The 23,085-nt window shown below is 41.5% G+C and overlaps 2 protein-coding genes across 5 annotated transcripts in view; both read left to right on the forward strand.

Annotated features, from left to right (window-relative positions):
• The window catches only part of LOC109032095 (protein FAM13A), a 105,524-nt gene that overhangs the window by 45,287 nt on the left and 37,152 nt on the right, over nucleotides 1-23,085 (forward strand). For 3 of the 4 annotated variants that reach the window (XM_019044050.2, XM_072302697.1, XM_019044053.2), the window contains exon 2: nucleotides 11,530-12,383. The gene's annotated coding sequence lies outside the window, so the exon portion shown is untranslated. Of the gene's footprint in view, nucleotides 1-3,682; nucleotides 3,890-11,529; nucleotides 12,384-23,085 lie in introns of those variants that run through there. The other variant, XM_019044051.2, reaches the window with a different exon arrangement.
• Nucleotides 222-11,613, forward strand: LOC140225136 (uncharacterized). The gene is made up of 2 exons (XM_072302903.1): nucleotides 222-749; nucleotides 11,530-11,613. The coding sequence occupies exons 1-2, from the start codon at nucleotides 222-224 to the stop codon at nucleotides 11,611-11,613; spliced, it is 612 nt and encodes a 203-aa protein (XP_072159004.1).

A 23,085-nucleotide genomic window follows, 5' to 3' on the forward strand; every position in this document is an offset into this window, starting at 1 on the left:
TGAAGTGAGCCCTGAAAAGCCTGGAGTTGTACAGACATCAGAGCTCAATGAACTCATCCCTAAAAATGCAGTTACTTTCTTACGTCAGAAAAGTGACGCATTCAGATGTTGGAACATGATAGAGCATTTTCACACAGTTTCTTTGGGGATCACATTCATGGATTTGCCATCTTAGTGTTGGTGATGAAGATGAACTGCAAAGAATCTTGCATACATTTAATATGACAGCCAAGAAGTACAATATGAAAGTATCCGCCGCTAAGACAAAAAGTATGGTAGTCAGTAGAAACCCTATACGATGCAAGTTGGAAGTAGATGGTAAAATGATCGAACAAGTGATGGAGTTTAAATATCTTGGAGCATTGCTGACAAGTGCAAAGGACTTAGGAACCGAAGTGCAAGACCAGGCACTCAAGGCGGCGAGAGTTGCCGGATGCCTCAACGAGATGGTGTGGCGCAACAAATACATGGCCCGAGAAAGTAAAGTCAGAGTCTATAAAACAATCGTTAGACCAGTGTTAACATTTGCCGCAGAGACCAGGGCTGAGACAAAGCGCACCAAACAACAATTCCGCACCGTTGAAATGAAGGTCTTAAGAAAAATAGCGGGCTTTACACTTTGGGATCATCAGACCAACGAGTCCATCAGGGATGCTTGTAATGTGCAAGATGTAGCCAAGTGGACTAGGATGAGGAGAATGATGTGGTCGGAGCACGTTGACAGAATGGATGAAGAGAGACTGGCAAAAGTTTGTATGACTGGACAACCCATAGGGAAAAGACTGCCTGGACGACCGCCTAAGAGATGGGCACAAAGCTGGCTCTCTTCTCCTGAAGATGATGGAATGTTCCTGTTGCTATTTGTTTTATTGACTTGACGAATCTTTACAGATAATTATTATATTTTTAATATTTTGTGCTCGGCACTCGAAGGCTTGACAAACAGGGCCATGCCCTAGTCGTTAGTAGAAGAAGAAGAAGAAGTGTTGGTGATGATTCAGTACACTCATTTTTAGTACACGCCAATTTTCAAGAATCGCCACTGCACGGATTCAAGCCGTTTTTCTCACTGCGCAATGGAAAAATTTCTGACTTTCTTTTCATTCAAACGCAAGCTGAACAACTCAGTAATTTTGACGCACGCACCCTGAGGTAAAAGAAAATTCGAAAACAAGTGAAAAACAGGTGTGAAGTCATTCGGACTATCCTGATTTGGAAAAAATTGAAAAAAATGAGAAAAAATCGTCATGTCTCCGTGAAAAAAGTAGAAATTCAACTTTGACGTCTGCTGTGACTTCATGTTTTCCTCGCGTTAACGGGATGACGATAAATAAAAAGTTTTGCTGCCTAAAGGACAAGTGTATGACAGTTGAAAAGTATGCGTCATCCAGGGTTGCCACAGTCAGGGAATACCGGGAAATGCCAGGGAATTTTGAAAAGTCCGGGAAAACCTGGAAATGTCAGGGAAAATGATGAAAATGTTAGGTAAAAATCGTTAATTCACCTTTCTCTGCCTTTGAGAATGGGTTTGACGTTTTGAACAACAAATTTTGCCCGAAAACTGTTTCAAATTGCGTCTATTCAGCCATCCGGCATATCTTCAACTGTCAGGGAATTTACTTAAACGCGTCAGGAAAATCAGGGAAATTTCAGGAATTTTCATCCTCCAAATGCTGCGGCAATCCCGGCCATCGAAATCGCATTATTCACTCCGATCGGGCGGGCATTCGCGAAAGTTGTACGTGCGGCAGAAGAGGGTTTGTTTACGAAAGCATCCCAAGAGCCAAGGACACTTTCAAGCCCCAGCAAGCACAATAGGAAACCTTCGGAGTCTGAAAAGCCCGTAAACCATGGTAAAAATAGATCCGGACGGCAGAGACAGACGGGTAGCGCTGAAAAGCTCCTAACGAGCAGAGTTTTTATGGATGTAAATATCCCGGATCCCATTCACAAAACTACGCAGCACGGAGATACGGGGACGAAGATTGGAAGGCAGAGCGCGGATCGGAGGGAAGCGTGGGGGTGGGAAACGAAAAAAGGGGGAGGCATACTACTGTCCTATTAGTCTACATAGTGACCGGGCGTCGTTTTCGCACGAGCGCTGGCGTCGCGACGCCAGATTCGCCGAGCTTCCCCTTTACGGAAGGTCATGGTGGAGGTGGGCATGCGTTCACGTCCGCCCGGAAGATGGGAAATGCGCAAAAATGCTTCCCTCTCACCCCGTCTTATCGATCCTGCGCCCCCCACCCCCACCGGCTCCGCCCCCCAGATCCGAGCCCCCGCGCCGCGTCGTCATCGGATTCGATGAATCGATTCCTCGATTCGTGAGTGCTCCCTTGGAGGCTGTTCTCGTCGGATCGTTCCCTCTTCGCGTCTCGCGGTATCATTGGATTGCGAGACAGGGTGAGGTTCAAAGCGTCACAACGCAATTTTCCGCATCGTAAATCGTTAATATTTTGAGGGTGGGATTCTCTGCCAGAGTCTGTACAGCGCCCGAAAACCCCGATTGTTATGAATACGGAGCGGAATGCACTCTTTCTACAGAGTGTTGTACGCTTTTCTCACGTGTGCTAATCTCACTTCGCACTCATATCACTCGGGTATTTTTTGGCGCTACGTAGATTTCACTCTTTGATTTTCAACAGTGTAAGTTCGTATTAAACGTTAGGAGGCTCCGCCACCTGGCCGCTACGCGGCCGAGCTCCCCGAGCCCGGAGAGTACCGGGAAACGACAGGGAATTTTATAGGGAAAACCTGGAAATTTCAGAGAAAATAACGAAAATGTCAGGGAAAATCGTCAAGTCCCCTTTCTTTGCTTTTTAGAGTGGGGTTGATGTCTCGAACAACAAATTTTGCCAGAAAACTATTTCTAACTGAATTTGTCTTTTTGACAATCTGACATGCGTTCAATTGTCAGGGAATTTCACCAAAATGTGTCAGGGAAATTAGGGAATTGTCAGGAAATTCAATTTTCCGAAATCTGTGGCAACCACGATTATCATATTCTCCAAGTTGAGAACTTTTCGAAAAAGTCCAATTTTGCCACATTACTATTTCTAACTATATATGTATTTTTGACAATCTGACATTTGGATTGCATTTTGCAGAAAGGAACCACCACCATTGCAATGTTGCTAAGATTGTGCAACTTCTTTTGTCTTGGAGGAAAAACCCGATTATCCATTAATAGTTTCTATTTTACTCGCTAAAAAGTGTAAATTTAAGACAAAAATTACCATCTAAATTTCGTAGTTTTTCACGATTTCCGCAATTGTATTGCAAAAGATGAAGTTGCACAATCTTAGCATCGTTGCAATGCTAGTGGTTCCTTTTTGCAAAATGCAATCCATTTGTACAACTGTCAGGAAATGTCACCGACATGTGTCAGTGAAATTAGGGAATTGTCAGGGAATTTAATTTTCCAAATTCTGCGACAACCCTGATTTTCATTTCCTCCAAGTTGAACACTTTTCGAAAAACGAGAAAGTAAAAACCCCAGGCTGCGGCCGGCGATTCAGCTGAAAGCTCGAAGCTGTGCCACAACGCGACGCGTGAAAATTCGGGCGATTCTCGACTCTCGACTCCTCGCCGGGGATCGACCCTCCCGGAGCGAGATGAGTCGTCGGCGGCGTAGAATCGGGGAACTGCTCCTCCGCGCCGCGCCGAGAGCCAGCCTTCCCGCTCGCTTCGTCGTCGCGAGACTTTTGAGCCTTCAATCCAGCGAGTGCCACCCTCCCGGATGAGTCCAGATCGGTTTCGGTTTCCTCTCCCTTTGGTGACCTTGACTCCCTTCTGGGAGATTGGATACTTCACCTCCTCCCATTAGTGCTCGACAGGTTGCATAGCTCCGCCGATACACGCTCCTGTTCGTCTCCGAACGTCTCCTCCTGTGAGTATTTTTCCCAATTCTAACACCCCCTCGATTTTCGGCCATGCGAGGTTTGCATTTTGCAGACCCCCCAGCTTCCCCCATCCCTCGGTTTAAGCTAGGAATAAACTCCCTTATTCAAAATTTTTGTCAATCTAGTATGTGCATAGCATGTTAGTCTTATACTTGGATTTTTATGAATGTATTTTGATTCATTGATGGTATTTGTTTACGTGTACCCTATACCTCTTCATGTGAGTATTTTTCCAAATATGACCTCCGGCCTTGGAGGTTTTCATTTTGCAGCCCCCCAGCTTCCCCCATCCCTCGGTTTAAGCTAGAAATAAACTCCCTTATTCAAAATTTTTGCCAATCTAGTACGTGCATAGCATGTTAGTCTTTTTCTCTATACTTGGATTTTTATGAGTGTATTTTGATTCATTCATTGTTTTTGTTTACATATACACTACCTCTACTTGTGAGTATTTTTCTGAATATTAATACGTGTCTCGACCTCCGGCCTTTGGAGGGTTGCGTTTTGCAACCCCCTCCCCCCCCCCCCCTTTTCCCAACCCTCGGTTTAAGCTGGAAATAGAATCAACTGATTCATCATATTTCTTTATCTAGTCAGTGTATATTTCAGTATTTTAACTGGATTTTTATGATGTACTTTGATTCATTCAATCATTCATTGCATTTGTTTCACAAATAATATGGATTCATCTTTATCGTCGATTTGTTTACGTATTTTGTATTCTTCAAAGGTATTGTTTTCTTTTTATATATTTGACTCTCAGGATTTTTTTTCATTCGTTCAATGATACAGTAACGTTAGACTCTGTAGTATTTACGTCGGCGTATTCAAAAGTAAATCGTCGTATTTTTATCGAACAATCACCACAAGTGAAGAATATGAATTTAAAGGTTTTGCTTGAGCTGCACTCTCTGTGTCAGCACGTCCAAAGTTTAAAAACGCTCCGATTCTATGCTGAGGTACTGAATTTTATTTGTTTCTCCGCTGTCTTTTCAAACGTTTTATTGAGCTATAAATATAATCCGACTCGAAGTAATCGGAAATGAATGTAGGATGAGTGCAGGAATGTAGGGTATAAGGGAAATTCATTTTTACATCGGGGAGGAGTCTCGGCTGGTTGAAGAGGGATATGATAAAATTACGGGTTTCATTCAAAAGAAATTGTTCAAGGTGTCTAGCATCAGGAAAAACCGGAAAAATCGGAAAATATTAGGAATTTTGGCCGATCAGGAAAATATCAGGAAAATCGGAAAAATCGGACGTTTTATCAGGAATTTTTCCTACGCGAATCTCCTCAGCGGAGAAAGTCTTACTGCTTTTTGCCTACCGTGCCAGGAGTCGAGAAAAATCAGGAAAATATCAGGAATTTACAAAATGAAAAAATCAGGAATTTTCTATAAAATATCAGGAAGAATCAGGAAAATATCAGGATTTTTCAAAATTAAAAAAATACTAGACACCCTGTTTGAGCTTTAGAGAAGAAAAACTCAGAGAAGAAAAACTCAGCATTTACAAAAAAAGTGATTTTTCACACTTTTCGTCCCACATACTTCAATCGGTGCCCACTAATTCTCGGGTGATGATCATTTTGATGAAGGCAAATGCCAGTTGCTTACGAACTGCAAGGATTTTTCGCGATCCCGTACGTTGTCGCGCTTGTCTTTCCCACAAATGAAATTATGAGCTACGATGACATTATGAAATGTGACTCGATGCTCGGCGTCTTAGTTATGTCATCGTCCGATAATACGTGTCAACCGTATCTTCAGCGGTGCAACCGAAGTAGCTTAACAGTTACGTAAGTGAAGGTCGAGGTAGCGAATAAAATTCGCCGTAGACATTAGACACGCTTGGTTTGAGTTCCCACGAAATTATCGGTTATCGTCTGTTTAAGAAAAAGAATAGGCCTCTTGACTGATCTGTGTTGTGATAATCGAACAATCCATCAAGGATGCGGACGATTCACTCAGCCGGTAATCCAGAATCGTGCGAAAGGTCCGAGGAAATATTTAAGGATTGCGCAAAAAAGGCACAAGGATTACGCTAATAGGAACCTTAAAATTTGTTACAGGATTGCGCGAATTTTAAAATGAAGTTAATTTAAGGTAGAAGTTTGGCAAAGCAGGAAACAATTGGAAAATAAACGCATTATTATGTTACGCTAGTTTAGGTTAGTGTGTTGACAAATCATCGATTTCTTACCCTCTGATGATAAATGAAGTGATATGATTGAGTATTGATCCAGGGTATAAAGAACTTACCTTACTTTTTTCGGGAAAAACGAGGCAACGTTAAAATGCTTATGCGGCGTCAAAATACAACATGGGCTTTTTAAGTTCTATTAATCGATGCCGCGATTAATGTAACGGGAGTTCAGATAATCGCGCCAAACAGTGCAGCCGGCGTTAAACGTACATTAGCGCCTGCAAGATTGTAAGAATACTTCACGCATCGCGCCAAACAGTGCGGTCGGCGCGCGGCGCGGCGTACAGCCCATATCAGCGCCTACAAGACTGCATGAATACTTCTCGCATTGCGCCAAACGCAGTGCATTCGGTCAGTCGGCCTTTTCACTATTCACTTTTTAAATGTCTACGAAAGCTCTCTGGGTCATTCGTGCTGCGAGGGCTATCCATCGAAGAGAGACATGCCCGTAAATGAATAGGGAATGAACAGTCTTCCGCGATGTAGCTATCTACCACAAACTACTTAGGTTGCCAGATTAACGCTTCCTCTTTGAATATTGAATATTCACGCAAATATGTGAGTTTTCAGTACCAGAAAAATTCGCACAACCCTATGCATATCTAAATAACATTCATCGTAATGCATGTGGTGCACGTATTCTGAGCCTGTATACTTAAGTGAATTTTAATGCACATTTAGATTATAAATCTACTTTAAAAAAACCGTGTCACCGGTATTGGTTGTCTTGCTCAGCTAGATAAATTCCAAAGTTCGGGTTCCAGAATTGTTACTTCTTCCGCACCTAGGACGGAAATTCGGAATTTCCGAATAAATAAATGAATATCTAAGAGACATTATTTTGAAGTCTGTTGCATAGGACGATAACTGCTCTAATTTTGGAATGATTGCATTAATGTTTTGGGTCAAGGTAACGGACGCATTGTTCTGGGCTCTCTTTCTCCTATTGTGCCTTCAAAATTACATTGAGAAATGGTCTACATTACTATTTTATATTCTGAAAACAAGTACGTATTTTCCGCATCTACATCACATTAAATCGACTGTTCTCTAGCTAACCGCCTACCTTCTTTAGGAACCTGTCATGTCATTGCTAGTTTTGATCTAAACTTTTCATTTGTTTATCGTTGTGTAAAATGTACACGTTTTCATTTCTGAATGCTAATAAGAGCGGTCAGGAACGCTGTTATTCTATTTGAATAACAATGTCAGGAGATCCGCCCTACCTTCTCTGCATTACACTCACCGGTTTACAGTCGAAATTAGCCGAGTCTATTCAGAGACGGAAAGGGCACACCAACACCCTTTTAATCAAGACACTTGAAGGAGCTTTTTCAGATGGCTCGTGGAAACTTGAAATTGTGTTCCACTAGCGCGTATCATCTCTTAAATTTTAAACTGAAGTCCTTCTAATTCAGGATAAAAAAAATTCCGACGCAGTGGTTTTCGGGTTTCAAATTGGAAAACATTGGCGACCCAACTTGAAGTTCGTGAAAAGTACGGATTAGAGTACTCATAGTATGCATCCGGTCGACATGCATCGATTGGAATATAAAAACGTGAACCAATCGACACAGATTCGATCCACAAATTATGAAAATACCGGTGCCGATTCGATTGACATGAATCGATCGAAAAATAAAAATATAAACCGATGGACGTGGTCCGTGGTCCGATCGACGACCGTGAATCGATCGCAAACCCCTTGAATCGATGGACAACTTCGTAAATCGATCGGCAACCGCGTGAATCGATCTACAACGCCGTGAATCGAGCGACAGTTTGGTTGGATTCTTACCGAGTGTTAAAATCATTTTTCGATCGATTCATGTCGATCGAATTGTAAGGTTTTACAATCATTTTTCAATAGATCTATGTCGATCGATTTGACACCAGGTTTTCTAATCATTCGTCAATCAAATCGATGTCGACCGGTTTCCGTCAAACGGTTCACATTTTTACTTTTCGATCGATTCTTTTCGATCAAATCCATACCCACCGAAACGTGTCTCGGAATGTGACTAAAACCGGGTGTCTGCCGGCGAGCGATGCCCTCTAGATGCAGCCGGCCGGCGCCAGCTTATCAACCAAGCGCCACCCGGCGTCGCACAGTGGATAGAGTCAATTAGAGAGGTCGGATGTGAAATTTTTAACTAAAACTGCAAATTTTAATGTTTATTTCGTCACATTTTGAATTTCAAGGGGTGCCTTGAGGAGAAAATTTCACGCGGAAACCAATGAAACCACTTTTTGAACCTCAACATTCTGTATAAACGGAGTTATAAGCGTTTAAAATTTCCAAATTTTATCCGACCTCTCCTGTTGATTCGATCCACTGTGTGTCGGAGTCCAGAGCGGGGACCGGGCCAGCCTTGGGCCTGGCAAGCCCCGTGCGTGCCGCGTGGTCCGCGAAGCGCCCGGCGCACGTAGCACGTATGCACCGCGCGATTGTAAAATAAACAGAACGTGCGGTTCGCAGTCTTTTCCGCGAGGCGTCGCGACGCCTAGCCACGCTGTCTGCGACCGCGTCGCGCGACCTTCTCCGTCGTCCCTGCGTCTTCCCGCGGTTTCCGCTGCTCCTTCGATTCACGAGATGCCTTCGCGAGCAGGTTGAACGATCGGAGACTGCGTGTGCTCTCCTCGCCTTGGATGGACCAGAGGATAGGGTTCTAAAGGGGGAGGGGGTTATTTAGGGTTACATTTTAAGCAGGACACGCTGAACCAACGCAGTTTTACAGTGGATGCAGGGGTTTGATGATAACGCAGGCCTCACACCAGTGGCGTGGCGTGAAGAATTGATTATCGATATTTCTCCATTTGAAGCTGTAGTAAAGAATCGATTATCAAAGTGTTCGTTGCAAAAATCTTGATAATCGATCCTTTTCCATGGATATAAATGGTAGATCAATCGATTTATCGCAAAACACGCCACGCCGCGCCACTGCCTCGCCAGAAAGGAGATCGATCTGACGTTCTAAGGAAGAACGCCGTTTGTACCGTCGGACGTTGCGTAATTTCCTTTGATAAAACACAATTTTTTTTTAGAAACTCATGAATTTTGGAGAGAATTTCATTCGCAATTTCACCCGAAGTAAAGGGAAATTTCGAAGAAGAATACGCGTAGCTGTCTACTAGTATAATTATTTTATCGGGGGAATGTGACCGCCCTAATGTTCATACCGCGTTTTTGTTCAGCATGGCAGGGTGTGTTTGTGTTCGGGGGGGGGGGGGGGTCTTTCTCTGGATTTTTTTGAAGAAAAATTCAACGCTCCAACTGACTTTTAAGCAGTTTAAACTCAAATTTTTGAAATACAGGTGATGAAAATTGCCTCATGACAACGAAAATGTGTTCTTGCATAAGCCGTTCATTTCTAGAGTAAAATGATACAAAAAGTAGCAGAAAAGAAAAGACCGGCGTTATCAATATCTTACAGGTAACAAACAAACGACCCTCATACCCCCCCCCCCCAAAAAAATAAAGATAAACGACTACAGAGTAAGGTCTGAATATGTGCTCCGTCCCCCTTCCCACACCCGGATCCGCGAGTGCGTCGAAGGCACAGCTTTTTTCTGGAATCAGCTCCCAAAAGCAGCTCCATTTGTATAACAGCTCGGAGACCTTGTCCATCTGTCCAACAAAAATGAATGATGATAAGACTAAAAATGCTTTCGGGGACATAAATTTGTATTTTTTGGCAACATCAAACATGCAAATGTCGTGTTGACTGTTCGGTTTGCCAAGAAAGTTTTCACAAAACCAATTACTTCATCAGCCGTTTACTGAAAATCGATAGACAGCTAGCCCGACGACAAACCTCGCAATGTCGATGAAGACATGCATTGAGAAAATTTAATTTGCCGTCTATAAGTCGCATTCTTACTAAACTGAGATAGCAGGAAACATTTAATCATCGTGATGCGTAGTAAGACTTTTTATCGTTGGATAATCTTAAAGTTTACAGTCCGAAATCACATTGACATGCCATAAATGAGTGATACAGTTTCTTGAAATAACTCACAGGCGTTAACATTCGATGGTAAATCCTAAATCATTCGCCATTTCTGTAAAATCCTGGTCAAAGCTTATTACGTCTAATTTTTCGCAGACCAATCGTCAAATCAGGCATTTAATCAAATGCCCAAGCAAACACACAAATATTCTTACTTGCATTGAAATTCTGATTCTTTTGCTAATCTTAGAGAAAATAATTCATTGATTGTAAGGAAGAAATCTTTGTAAACATTTGGATGATAGGATAGTATTTTAAACGGTTTTCAGCTCCTGAACGAACATTCATGTTGAAGTTTACAGTCAGTCATGAAACACAGAATTTTTAAATCTTTAACACTTAAATATATGAGGTGCATATGAAGAGGAATGAATGAGGAGAGTCGTAGTTTCAATGAATCATTCTTTCCAAAATATTGAAATCTCGTGAGCTTTTCATCATAAAGTTACAAAACTTCACTAACTGTCAATATATGACTATCTGCCTACGTATTTGTATAACATTGACTAATCCAGTGCTCCTATTTCCCGTAACTAGTTCCGAATTCCGGAACTTTTGAGATTTTCCTAGATTTTTCCCGGAACTTTTTAAATTCCCGAGATATTCCGGATTTGTTGCATTTTCCGGAACTTTCTTGGAACTTTTGAAAAAATCTAAATTGAATCCCGGAACTTTTGACAGCCATGGAGTAGGAGAAATTGGAAACAAAAAAGCTCCGATCCTGGAACTTCTGACGGACATAGAATGGGAGCACTGGACTAATCGTGGTAATAGGTCAAAATGTACAAAAACAAATGTCCAAACCCTGAATGCCCAAAAATTTAAAAGGCCAATATCAGTAATGTCCAGCAGACAATATAATGTCCAAATATGGTAGGAGTAATTATATACTACTGTTTTCAGGCGGTTTTTTTTTTTTTTTTTTCTTTTTTTTTTTTTTTTTTTTGTTTTTGTTTTGGCTTTTCATGACAATGGGTAATTTAGCCATGTTTGTTATGTTTGTCATATCACTTAAAATTTGGAAATAAATCACTAATGCATTTTAATAGTAAGAATTGCCTGCTCATGAAAAATGTTATCATCATTTTTCTTAACCTGCATCTCCATTATCCGACGCATCTGTTTCTGTGGCGCATTCACAAATAGCTTGCAAACCTGCACCAAAAATCCAATAAAACTCAACCAATGCTAATCTCACATTTGGACATTGCCTACTTTTCGACTTATTTGTCTGCTGGACATTTCTGATATTGGCCTTTTTAGATTTTGGGCATTCAGGGTTTGGACATTTTGACTTTTGGACATTTTCTTTTGGACATTTTGACCTGGCACCCTAATCGCCTGCGACATATTTACATCGATTCAATGTGAATAATAAAAAGCTAATGATTGTTTCTTTTTGTGTGTTTCAGTCGGATCCCGCTTTTCGTGACACGACTCCCAAGACGCCTCCCCACACCCAGACACTGTCCTCCGAGCGCGTTTTGAAGAACTAAATTAGTTTTTAAGCCCCCACAGACACAGTTACATGCTTAAATTAAGGCTCGTCTCCACACACTTCCTTAAGCAGCCTTAAATAAGTGACTAAAAATGTGCCGCGACCGTGATATGAATCCTTAAGACATAAGACGTGCGCGAATCAAATTATATTTTTCTAAGCGGTCATTTATCCAATTTACTCACCTAGCTATTTAAATCGCAGTATTACTAGTTCTATGGTATATCTTGTTATATTGAGTCCAGTTCGAAGTCGGTTTTTCGATCTTCGCTAATGTGAATTTATTGCCAAACGCATCCTCGTGTAAGTTGCCGGATACTTTTCCTGCAACATTTTTATTGCAATAATTCTGAGATCGATTGATTTTTCCCGAGCGGTTGTTATCAAACCCAATTACGGCCGGGAATAGCGAGGTGTTTTATGTTTTAATCTCGTTGTTCTGCTTTTAAACGCTCATTGTCCTCCGAGTATGTTAATTTAGTATCATTGAGTAATATTTAATGTTCGTAACTTAAATTGTGTTATCTTTCCCGTCGTGGAATTCCATTGTGTTTCTCCGCGGGGAGACTTACGTGTTGCTGGTACTTATTCGGTTTTCGGGCTCGACTATTCGGCCCGTTCGGCACGTTTCTTCGTGTGCTTTTCGCCGTGAGAATACCGGTCATCGCGCGTGTCTCGCAAATTTGACCAGTCCCCGGATTTTTTTGCAAGATTGCTCTCATTTGCATTGGAATCGTCAAGCTGTGGAGCATAGCCAAGGATTGTTTCGTAAGTAGAATTTCTTGAAATGTCTTCCCTCAGAATTTTTCACTATCATGTCAAAAATCCACATTTTGCTATGATAAAGTCGAAAAGTCCCGTGCATGAAGGTTTTCGGCGACACTTTCAGGATCACAACTGTGCTCTGAAATGGGTCTGTTGCTCCGAAGAGATATAGCCAAATGGACTTAATTTTGCACTTCAAGACTACGGTCTCTGCGGCCCAGTTTAGAAACAACGTGTGCAACATTAGTTTCCCTATGTACATAAGTGTTTCTACATATGGGTCAGAAATTATAGTTCCCAATCGCAAAAATGAAGTCCAAATAAGAGGAGTTTTTAAATTTTTATCCTAATTTTTATCATTACAAATGTCTGGATCGGGATCACAGTTGTGCTCAGAAGAGATATTACCAAATGGACTTAATTTTGCAATGCAGAACTACAATTTCTGGCCCAGTTTAGAAACAACATATGTAACATTAGTTTCCCTATGTGCATAAGTGTTTTTTCACATTGGCCAGAGATTCTACTTCTGAATTGCCAAGTGAAGTCCAAATGAGGAGAGTTTTTAAATATATATCCTAATTTTTAACATTACAAATCTTCCTTCCATACATGAATCATTTCTAGTGTAAAGCAAATGAACGGAGCACCATGCCGACTCTTAAAAATTTCTATGCCTTTTCCTCCTTTCGCGAAACATACCTATCCTGAAAAAATTGGCAGTCTTAAAGTCGGGTTGCTCTCCTGCAGAATAGAGAAGGGGAAAAAAGGAGAAAAGGAAAAATCAAACACCACGATCAAAATCTCTTTTTTCCCCCTCTAGTCCTACCATCGAAGTACAAACTAAAATTCCTCTGACTCAATCTAAAAAATTACCTCAACTTGGGCGTTTTTACTTTCGCATATTTTTTGTCTGAATTATCGCCAAACACATTACAACGTCGGTAATGAAAGGATTAAAATTTTCTTTTCTCGTCCTTTCGAAAACTTTTGATTTTTATTATACTGTTAGGAATTTATCATTAAGCGTGAATGAAATTACCTCAGAAAATAAAAATTTGCGAGTGATCTGATCAAATGTTATGTGACCCTGACCATTGGAACCACAGGAATGATTGAAAGTGGGAGTCTAGAAAATTCCCCAAGTTAAGATAACTTTTACTTTTACGCTAAGATCATTCACCAATTATTTAATCCCCCGACTGATTGCCTTATCATAACCAGCTTAACATCATATTGAGCCTGACAATGCGAGACTTATGTGAGATTGAAAAAGTGGGAAAGCCAGGGAATATGTTAAGAATTTATATTTACTCGGAGTGCTTTTGAAAGTTGGGGGAAACCTGGAAATGTCAGGGGAAAATTGCCAAGTCACCTTTATTTCCTCTCTAGAATAGGTTTGACATTTCGAACCAAAAATTTTGCCTGAAAACTATTTCAAATCATGTCTTTTTAAGCATGTGGTATATCCTCAATTGTCAGGGAATTTTACCTAATTTTGAACGAGAAATCAGGGAAATGTCAGGGGATTTCATTTTCCGAATTCTGCGACAACCCTGCGGTGGATGACGTCACTTAACGAGTTTTCCAAAACGCGATGTCACGGTCAGAGGCGGATCCAGCAAGCTGGTAACACCGAATTTCCTCCATTTAAACCTATGCTAAATAATCGATTCTTGTCGGAGCACCTGGCCCCTCCAAGAATCGATTTATTTCTAAAGGTTAAATGGGGGAAATTCGGTGTTGCCAAATTGCTGGATCCGCCAATGGTCACGGTTAATATTGAACGTAGAGAGTTGCCGTTTGGACAGCTCTTATTATTTTTAGCCGATCCACAAGAATCAAACATTAAAACACGATTCTGCGGCCAACGCAAATGACCCATTTTTACTCCTGGGTGGGAAATTAATTGAATGTAGTGAGGAAACGAGAGTTGGGAAGGAGTGTCGCCGTTTCTGGGTAGCGTGGCCCGGTGCCCCCGCTTGAGGCTTCAGGGCCCGCGCCCGGCCGAAAGGGAGGATGACTGGGACCGCGGGTGGCCCGGGGTGGCGGTGGCGGGGGTGGTGATATTGATCCAACTGCACCGTGGCCCCACTGCAATCTTATATCTCCAGCTTGAAAAGTGCAGCAGCGGAGTCGCACCGCTTACTCCCGCGCCACGCAGAAACCGCGTATCTCCATAGGGAACTCAACGCGCAACTGTGGTTTTTGCTCAGCGAGGTAGAGTACCTATATTGAGAGAGTATGGCCACTGGTGTTACCACCTCTGATTAGCTCAGCCATCTTAGGCTGAATGGAGCCCCTAGGACTCAAAAATGGCGGACGTCATAAATTCATGCAATGCAAAATGACTCAAAATGTAGTTTTCTTTGCTTATCGTAACGAGAAGTTTACCCAAATGCACTATTGCGACTTCTTTACATATTTTAAGGCTAATCGTGTGCAATTTTTGAGAAAAATTATCTTAGATGTATAGTAAGGTTGGCAGCAAGTGCGGTTGGTGATAACCGTCAAAAGTTGGCAATGACACCCCCTCCCATCCACAAAAACCAAAACAAAGCACCGCCATTTTTGGGTCCTAAGCCTCACCATGGGGCCCAGTGGCCATACTCTCTCAATATAGGTAGACTCTACAGCGAGGCAGTGAGAATGAATATCTGTTTCGAGTCGCTCGCTTGGGTTGAGTTTTCTCGGAAATGAAATCGGTACCTCTACAATTTTCCCCTTAACCTCCATGTATTCAGGGTGTCTACAAGTCCGGAAATAGTACTGATTTTTTAAGGGCGGTCCGGAAGTACTGAAAAAGTGCAGAATTCCGCAAGGAGGTCCGGAATTTCTTCATTTTGTTGTCATTTTTGTCGCAATTCGAGCGGGAAATTCAAATTACTGAAATTTGCCGAATTTCGTCGATTGGAGGTACTGAAAAAGTACTGAATTTCTTGGGAATGTACTGAAAAAGTACTGATATTTGGCCAGCCTGTTTTAGTAGACACGCTGGTATTTCTAAGATTTGTTTTTCGTCACAGCCAATTTTCGCTAAGTTTAGCATTTATTTGGATCGAAACAACGCTTCATCAATTCTGATGTTTTTAGTTAATTATATCCCCCCCTCAAAAATAAATTCACAAAAATCGGAAAACAATGAAATGAAAACAAAAACCGTAAAATGGCATATGGCCTCTAGTTTGAGCACCTATCAAGTTTTTGTAAAGTTAGGAATAACATGGAAACGTAAATTTAAAAAAAAAAAATTCTTTCTATCCGCCAGAATTCACCGATGAGTCGAGGAAATCTATTTTTGAACATATAATTTGCTCGTTCCGTTAGGGATGCTGAAGCTAGCTTTTCGACCTCGCAACCAGCCAGCAGTTCGCGATCGGTCGCGTGTGAAAATGGGAAAGCTCCGAAAACTGGGTTTATCCAAAGAAAACCCGTCAAAATCTCTCGTTCTCTTCTTCTTTTTTTGCAAGACCATGATCATAAGAACGCGGTTTTTTCGCTCAAAGTTTTAATAAAAAAGTCCTCTTTTTGATGTCTCTGAGGAGAATGGGGTTTTTAAAAAGGGAAGAACAATTTGGAAAATGGGAAGGCAAAGAAATTTCTGCACCCCTGCGGATGCGAAGAAAATCCGCCAACTCTGCATTTTTCAATTTTAAAAGGGTTTATCGTAAAAATTTTCCCCTCGCAAGGCTTCTCGTTTCTCATATTCACAAAAATCAGAAAAAAGTTGGTAGATTTAAGTTTAAAAACTTTGGAAAATCCAAAAAAGCCGGAAAATCCTCGTATCCGAAGAAACATCTTTGACACCCTGCTATTTTAAACTCTTATTTTACGAATCGGGGATAAAGGTACGCGCTTATTTGTTCAGTAACTTTTTTTGAGCTTTCATAATTTGCGGAAGCCCCACCGTTCGCGTCCATTTTACAGTTCCTGACTTCTATTTTCTCTCCGTTTCATTTTGCCTTTCTGCGGAACAAAGCTGTTGACGGGGGAAAAAAATCCGAGTCTTCTTTGTTTTACTTCTGTGAAACAAAAGAGGTATCCTCGCCCTTTGCGAGGCGGGGGGCTTCAAACTGAGCAATCTTGCCCCCGCTTCCGTCTCCAGTCTTCTGTTCGACTCATCATGTTGTCTAGTAATTGCTCCGCTATTGTCAGGAGCCAGATACTATATGTAATCAGGAGTCGACGGTAAAAACTTAACTCGAGTTCGCCGAGCTGAGTGATGGGAGATTGTCAACCGAAAGATCGGTTATACTGAAAATGGGACTAAGATTGAAAGTGGACTTTTCTTCCGTTCTAATTATGTTGTTTAGGAGTGTGAAGATAAATCTGTTTGAAAGTTATCAGTATCAGCCGTCTTGAAATCCTTTTTTCCTCTCCTCTTCAAAGAAACGGGCTAAAAGTGTTTTCATGTTTTTAAGAATAGGATTGGAAATGGTACCTAGAACCTCAAACGATGAGAAGCTGTCCAATTTGTTTTTTTCATCATCGTAATTATTTTGACCAATCAGCATTCCTAATGCGCTTTTCATAAGTCTATACACTACCGGTGCTCTCGTCGAGTTTTAATACCTCATTTCTTTTAGTGGATCAGGTATGCTGTGTGGCCTTGTCTCGTTGTGGGAGGTTTTATGGAATTTGTTCCAGGGAAAAATCTCACTTGCGAAGTTGGGAAAAATGTTGAGTTAGTAAAAAAAAATATACTAAGAAGAGGCAGTATCACGAACCCTTTTAAAAAACTTAGATGAATTATTTTCAAAATTAAAAACCAACTAGGAAATATTTGGACTGCGTTAAACAGAAAAGAACCAAGCCACATCTGCTGTTGCCAAATCTAATCGGGCAATTTAATTTTATACATGAAAAGGGTTGTGCGGATTTTTGTGCAAATTTCAGTGAATTTTCTCCATAGTACGAAGCAAATTCCTTTACATTTTCAAAGAAGTCTGCACAAAAGCTTTCTCGTAAAAAATTATATTGCCCTATTAAAGGCAATAGCTGATGTGGCTTGGTTCCTCTCTGTTTAACGCGGTCCATTTGTTCCTCCAAAACTTACGTCATCCTTTAATTTGGACCCTTACACTTACACGCTTCGCTCTCCACCTCTCCAATGTAACTTTTACTCCTCTTAGAATTCTTGAATGCTACTTAACCTTTGCCAGCGAAGTACTTCTTTTGCTCTTGTGGGCTTCTGTGCAGAGTAACGAACACCGCAGTTTTGTATTCATCAAGATGCCTAATATCAAGGAGTGCAGAAGCAACCCGTATATAAGCACCTTGACTTGACACGGGAACTGAGGGCCTGAGGCCTCTTCTCGCCGCCCTTGGTTTTAAATTGGACGTATTTATGCTGAAAGGAACTATGTTACACGCAATCCGTATGCACATAGTTCCTTTTAGCATAAATACGCCCGATTGCTCCTTCTTCCCTTGCCTTTGCTTAACGAGACAACTTCTTTGATGTACTCGAATAGTTGTTTCTAAGCTATTTTAATCAACCTTACGTCGCGTCACTGCTTGCACTGCGCTGCGAGAGCAAGGGAAGTCAAAACGCCTTCAACTTTTTTGTATGCAACGCGGTCATCCATTGAGTACGAATAGTTGTATGCAAGCGCCGTAGTCAACGGTGTGTCTTCGCGTCACCACCCAACCACGCTGCGAGAGTGAGGAAGGTCAGAACGCCTTCAACTTTTTTGTATGCAACACGGCCATCCATCGAGTACGAATAGTTGTATGCAAGCGCCGTAGACAACGCTGCGTCTTCGCGTCACCACCCAACTGCACTGCGAGAGCGAGGAAAGGCAAAACGCCTCAACTTTTTTGTAGGCAACATGGTCATCCATCGAGTACGAATAGTTGTATGCAAGCGCCGTAGTCAACGTTGCGTTGTCGCGTCACCACCCGAACTTCGCAACTGCGCTGCGAGAGCGAGGAAAAGTAAAACGCCTTCAACTTTTTTGTATGCAACACGGACATTCATCGAGTACGAATAGTTGTATGCAAGCGCCGTAGTCAACGTTGCGTTGTCGCGTCACCACCCGAACTTCGCAACTGCGCTGCGAGAGCGAGGAAAAGTAAAACGCCTTCAACTTTTTTGTATGCAACACGGACATTCATCGAGTACGAATAGTTGTATGCAAGCGCCGTAGTCAACGTTGCGTCGTCGTGTCATCGTCACCACCCGAACTTCGCAACTGCGCTGCGAGAGCGAGGACAAGTAAAACGCCTTCAACTTTTTTGTATGCAACACGGACATCCATCGAGTACGAATAGTTGTATGCAAGCGCCGTAGTCAACGTTGCGTCGCGTCGTCACCACCCGAACTTCGCAACTGCGCTGCGAGAGCGGGGAAAAGCGCCTTCAACTTTTTTGTATGCAACACGGTCATCCATCGAGTACGAATAGTTGTATGCAAGCGCCGTGAGATTCGCTGTAAGCACCCTGAAGCTTGACAGGATAACTGGACCGAATGAAACGGAAATGAACTAACAATAAGTCTTACTTTGGGATTAGTTAGCCGCACTTTTCCTCCTTTCGGAAATTCTAATTTGAGAAAGTGTAAAAATAGGTATTGAACTTTATTTTAAACATTGAGTCTTTCAAACGTTCAAGGCTCTTTCGCTCGGCTCTATCTTGATGTAAGTCGGTTCCTTTCTATTAAAGGTTGTCCAACTCTGCCTTTTAACATTTAGTATTTTTAGTGAGGAAAACAATTCGATTGTAAGCACAACGATTTTTTTTCGCGACAAATAAATGGAGAGGATCAGGCCGAAAAAAAAGCTTATGCTTGAAGTAAAAGTATACAGCAAGAGTGCGCACATTCATACATGTACCCTAATTTGCCAATTTGGTCTAAGGCTATAAGCGCCAATGACTTAAACTTCTAACCTGTTTTTTGAGACGGAAAGTTGATCTCAGATTGAATCAGTGACACTGGCCACACATTTTTTTAGCGTACAGCTGGGGGAGACGCGCATCCCTAGACCTTCAAAGCTGTGCCATCAAGGGTACGCGTGCCAACAGTGGTGGCGTCCCGACAGCGGCGATTCTCGGAAGTTGGCAACTCTGCTGTTTCTCTATTTAAATGTACGTAAAATAATCGATTCTTGCCGGCAAGAATCGATCTCCTTGATGTATATAGAGAATCAAGGGGATCAAGAAAGTAAAAAGGAGGTGTCTGCATTTTGGGTTTTGTCGATGACGTAGGTCGGTACGGGCGGTTTTTACCATCGATTTTCCTGGAAATGGTATCGTTTGTGGAAACAAATCATTCTATAATAGCCGTTTAAAATTATATTTTGAGTCGATCTAAGCAAAAAAAACGGACAATATGGTCCGTTCTTTATACTTTGAACTTCGGATTTTGCTGGAATATCGACGCCATATTGCACCGACCTGCGTCACGAGGTAAAGTAATCCTTGAGATGCGACCACCTCCTTTTTTTCTCTAGGTATTTAATGGATTCATTTGGAGGAAAAACAGACTTGCAAACTCGGCGCATGCCGCACAGTGGATCGTGTCAATTAGAGGGTCGGTCATAACAAAAACCGCGAATTTTGAGGTTCATTTCGTCCTAATTTAAAGTTCAAGGGGTGCTTCCAGTCAAAAATTTCACGAGGAAACCAAAAGAACCGTTTTTAGAACTTCAAAATTTTGTATAAACGTATTTATAAGCGCATAAAGTTTCCAAATTTCGTCCGACCTTCCTGTTGACTCGATCCGCTGTGTGCCGTGTCGATCAGCGAATTCGTTTTCATTTTCATCGGACGTCGCAAACTCAATGCTGATACTCGATCGTCGTTATAATTATGGTCTTCAACGGCGCAGTGCCGCCACTTTTGAATTGAAATTTCAGATTTTCTCTCGAGTAAAAGCCTAAAGTAAGCTAATTTTACACGAATGCTAGCAACGGTGTATTGATAGGCATTCCCGGCTTGCGGCCGATGAACGCTCGACATTCGACCTACCCGAACACGAAGATGAATTGTCGCGGTCGAGGTCTGCAGCGCGGCGGTTGGCCCACTTTATCAACATAATTGGCCAACCAGAGACAAAATGTTTTGAAGACCCCCCCCGCGTTAACGGTCTGTGTGGTTACTCTTGGGTATCAGCAATATTTTTCGCTTTATGATGATTGATGAGGAAATTGTTGAGTGTTTTCTAGACCTAATGATGACTGATGATCGCCCGATTGAGCAGTTAGCAAGGATAGTTTGTCAAACCATACGCAATTATTTGCGGTCCAATATGCGTCTTTTTCGGAGGTATCGTATCTGTTGGCTGCTCATTATTTTGCATGGCTTTCGTCATTTTTGCTCATTTTATCGGAAATCGTCGAAATTAAAATAAGCGGGAACGCGGAAAAACGTTCGTATTAGAGAAGCGCTCAGCTCTGCCGTGCTAAGGAAGAACGCCGTATGAATATTCGAGAGTTGCCAAATTTCCTTCGTTAAAATTTTCATTTTTGAGGAAAGCTATGGATATTTTTCCTTTAAATTTTCAGAATCTTTAGGTGAAATTGTAAATTAAATTATCTGAAAAATTGGGAGGAAAATATATCCCTAAATTTACCAGGAGATTCGGGTTCTATGAAAATAAATTTGGCAACGCCTGAAGGTTTATACGGCGTTCTTCCTTAGCATGGCAGAGCTGTTCTCTATATAGGCGTGCTTTTAAAATCTTCAAAGAAGATGATCACCGTTGGGATGAAAGAACTCACAACAGTTTTATTTCCAACTTTTTTTAGGAGCGGTATACTGACATTTTTACCAAAGGAAGTGCAGTTTTTTCTTACGGTGAACTCTACAATAGATGCATTTTTATGATACGAGATGCCCTTGACCCTTGCATACTGGTACAAAAGACTCACGTTTTCCTCTTGGGCCCTTAATCAGCGCCCTTCTCGCGTTCTGAACAATTAGATCGATATAGTGTTGGGCTATTCTATTCCATCAAATGAATTTCTCATTGCATCGAATATGCAGCAGCCTTGTGCGCTCTGTAATTATTAGTCCATATACTGCCGTGCCAAGGAAAAAACGCCGTATGAGCCATGAGCCATCAGGCGTTGCCAAATTGGCTTCTAAAAACAATAACAAAGAAAAACTAAAAAATAAAATATAACTAACAATATAAAATAAAAAAAACAATAAACATTTTCAGAAAAATTTGTGAGAATTTTCCGATTATTTGGTTGATGTCGCTCGCAATTTGATCTGAAAAGTCTGGAAATTTCAAGGAAAAAATTCATGAGTTTCCTCCTCAAAGAAATATTTTCCAAGAGGAAATTTGGCAACATTCGAATGTCCTCAAGGCGTTTTTACTTAGCACGGCAGTATAGACGATTCATTAGTTTTAAGCGGGCACCCTTGAGTTTGAGTTAGCATCGAGCACCAAGCTCACCGACCGGACAATCTATCCATCCGCTGATGGAACAACGGAAGTTCATTTTCCGATGACCTCTGAACTCTGTAAGCTTTAACTTGCAACAGGGCTCAGTTGGAGATGCAGTTCGTTCCTTGATCGGAATCGCGATGAATCATGGAGCCGACCCGCGGGCTGGAAAGGAAAAAGCATCAAACCCGTTACCGATTTGCGACCTTGAAATTGACGCGCGTTGCCTGATTGTATGGAGACACTTCTGCCGTGCTAAGTAAGAGCGCCGTATGTGCCATCAGGCGTTGCCAAATTTCCCTCGACAAATCACGAATTTTCCGGAAAGTTTGCGAACATTTCTCCTACTCTGGAAAAAAAAACACATTAGATCTAGACTCTAGAGTACAGACTTTTAAAAACATCGACAAGAAAAAGGACTCTTGATTCAATCAGATTTAAGCTTAAATCAAGAACCAAACCAAGAGGCTTAATTTGAGAGGATTTTCTTTTGATTTAAGCTTAAATCTGATTGAATCAAGAGTCCTTTTTCTTGTCAATGTTTTCAAGAGTCTGGACTCTAGAGCCAATGTGTTTTTTTTTTTTTTTTTTTTTTTTTTTTTTTTTTTTTTTTTTTCCAGCGTACGATTTTCTACAGAATTTCGTTCGTAATTTGAGCTGAAAAGTCTGAAAATTGCGAGGAAAAATATTCATCAGGGTATTCAGGGTGTCTACAAGTCCGGAAATAGTACTGATTTTTCAAGGGCGGTCCGGAAGTACTGAAAAAGTGCGGAAAATTCAGCAAGAAGTCCGGAATTTTTTTCCTTTTTTGTCATTTTTGTCGCATTTTAAGCGAGGAGTTCAAATCTTTGAAATTCTTTGAATTTCGTCAATTGGAGGTACTGAAAAAGTACTGAATTTTTCTGATAAGAACTTACTGAATTTATTGGGAATGCAATGAAAAAGTACTGCAAAGTACTGATTTTTGGCCAGCCTATTTTAGCAGACACCCTGTTCATGACTGTCTTCCAAAATAACTATTTTCAAATAAGAAATTTGGCAACATGCGAATGCTTGCACGGCGATTTTACTCAGCACGGCAGTCATGACTTGATCCGTAGGAAAAGTGTCACTTTTTTATTTTACCCGGCAACACCGCGTTGGGGCTGTTGGTCTCGATGCGCTGCCGGTGGCGTTTGCGGAAATTGACGAGTCATAAAACAAAATGTCATTATTCCGCTGTCTCGATACTCGCCGCGCCGTTGGAAGAGAACAGTACTCCCCGAGTATTGTATAAGACTAAATCCTTATTTGTGTGTGAACCTCCTCATG

The sequence above is a fragment of the Bemisia tabaci genome, chromosome 7 (genome assembly GCF_918797505.1).
Source record: "Bemisia tabaci chromosome 7, PGI_BMITA_v3".
In the NCBI taxonomy this organism is placed as follows: Eukaryota; Metazoa; Arthropoda; class Insecta; order Hemiptera; family Aleyrodidae; genus Bemisia; species Bemisia tabaci.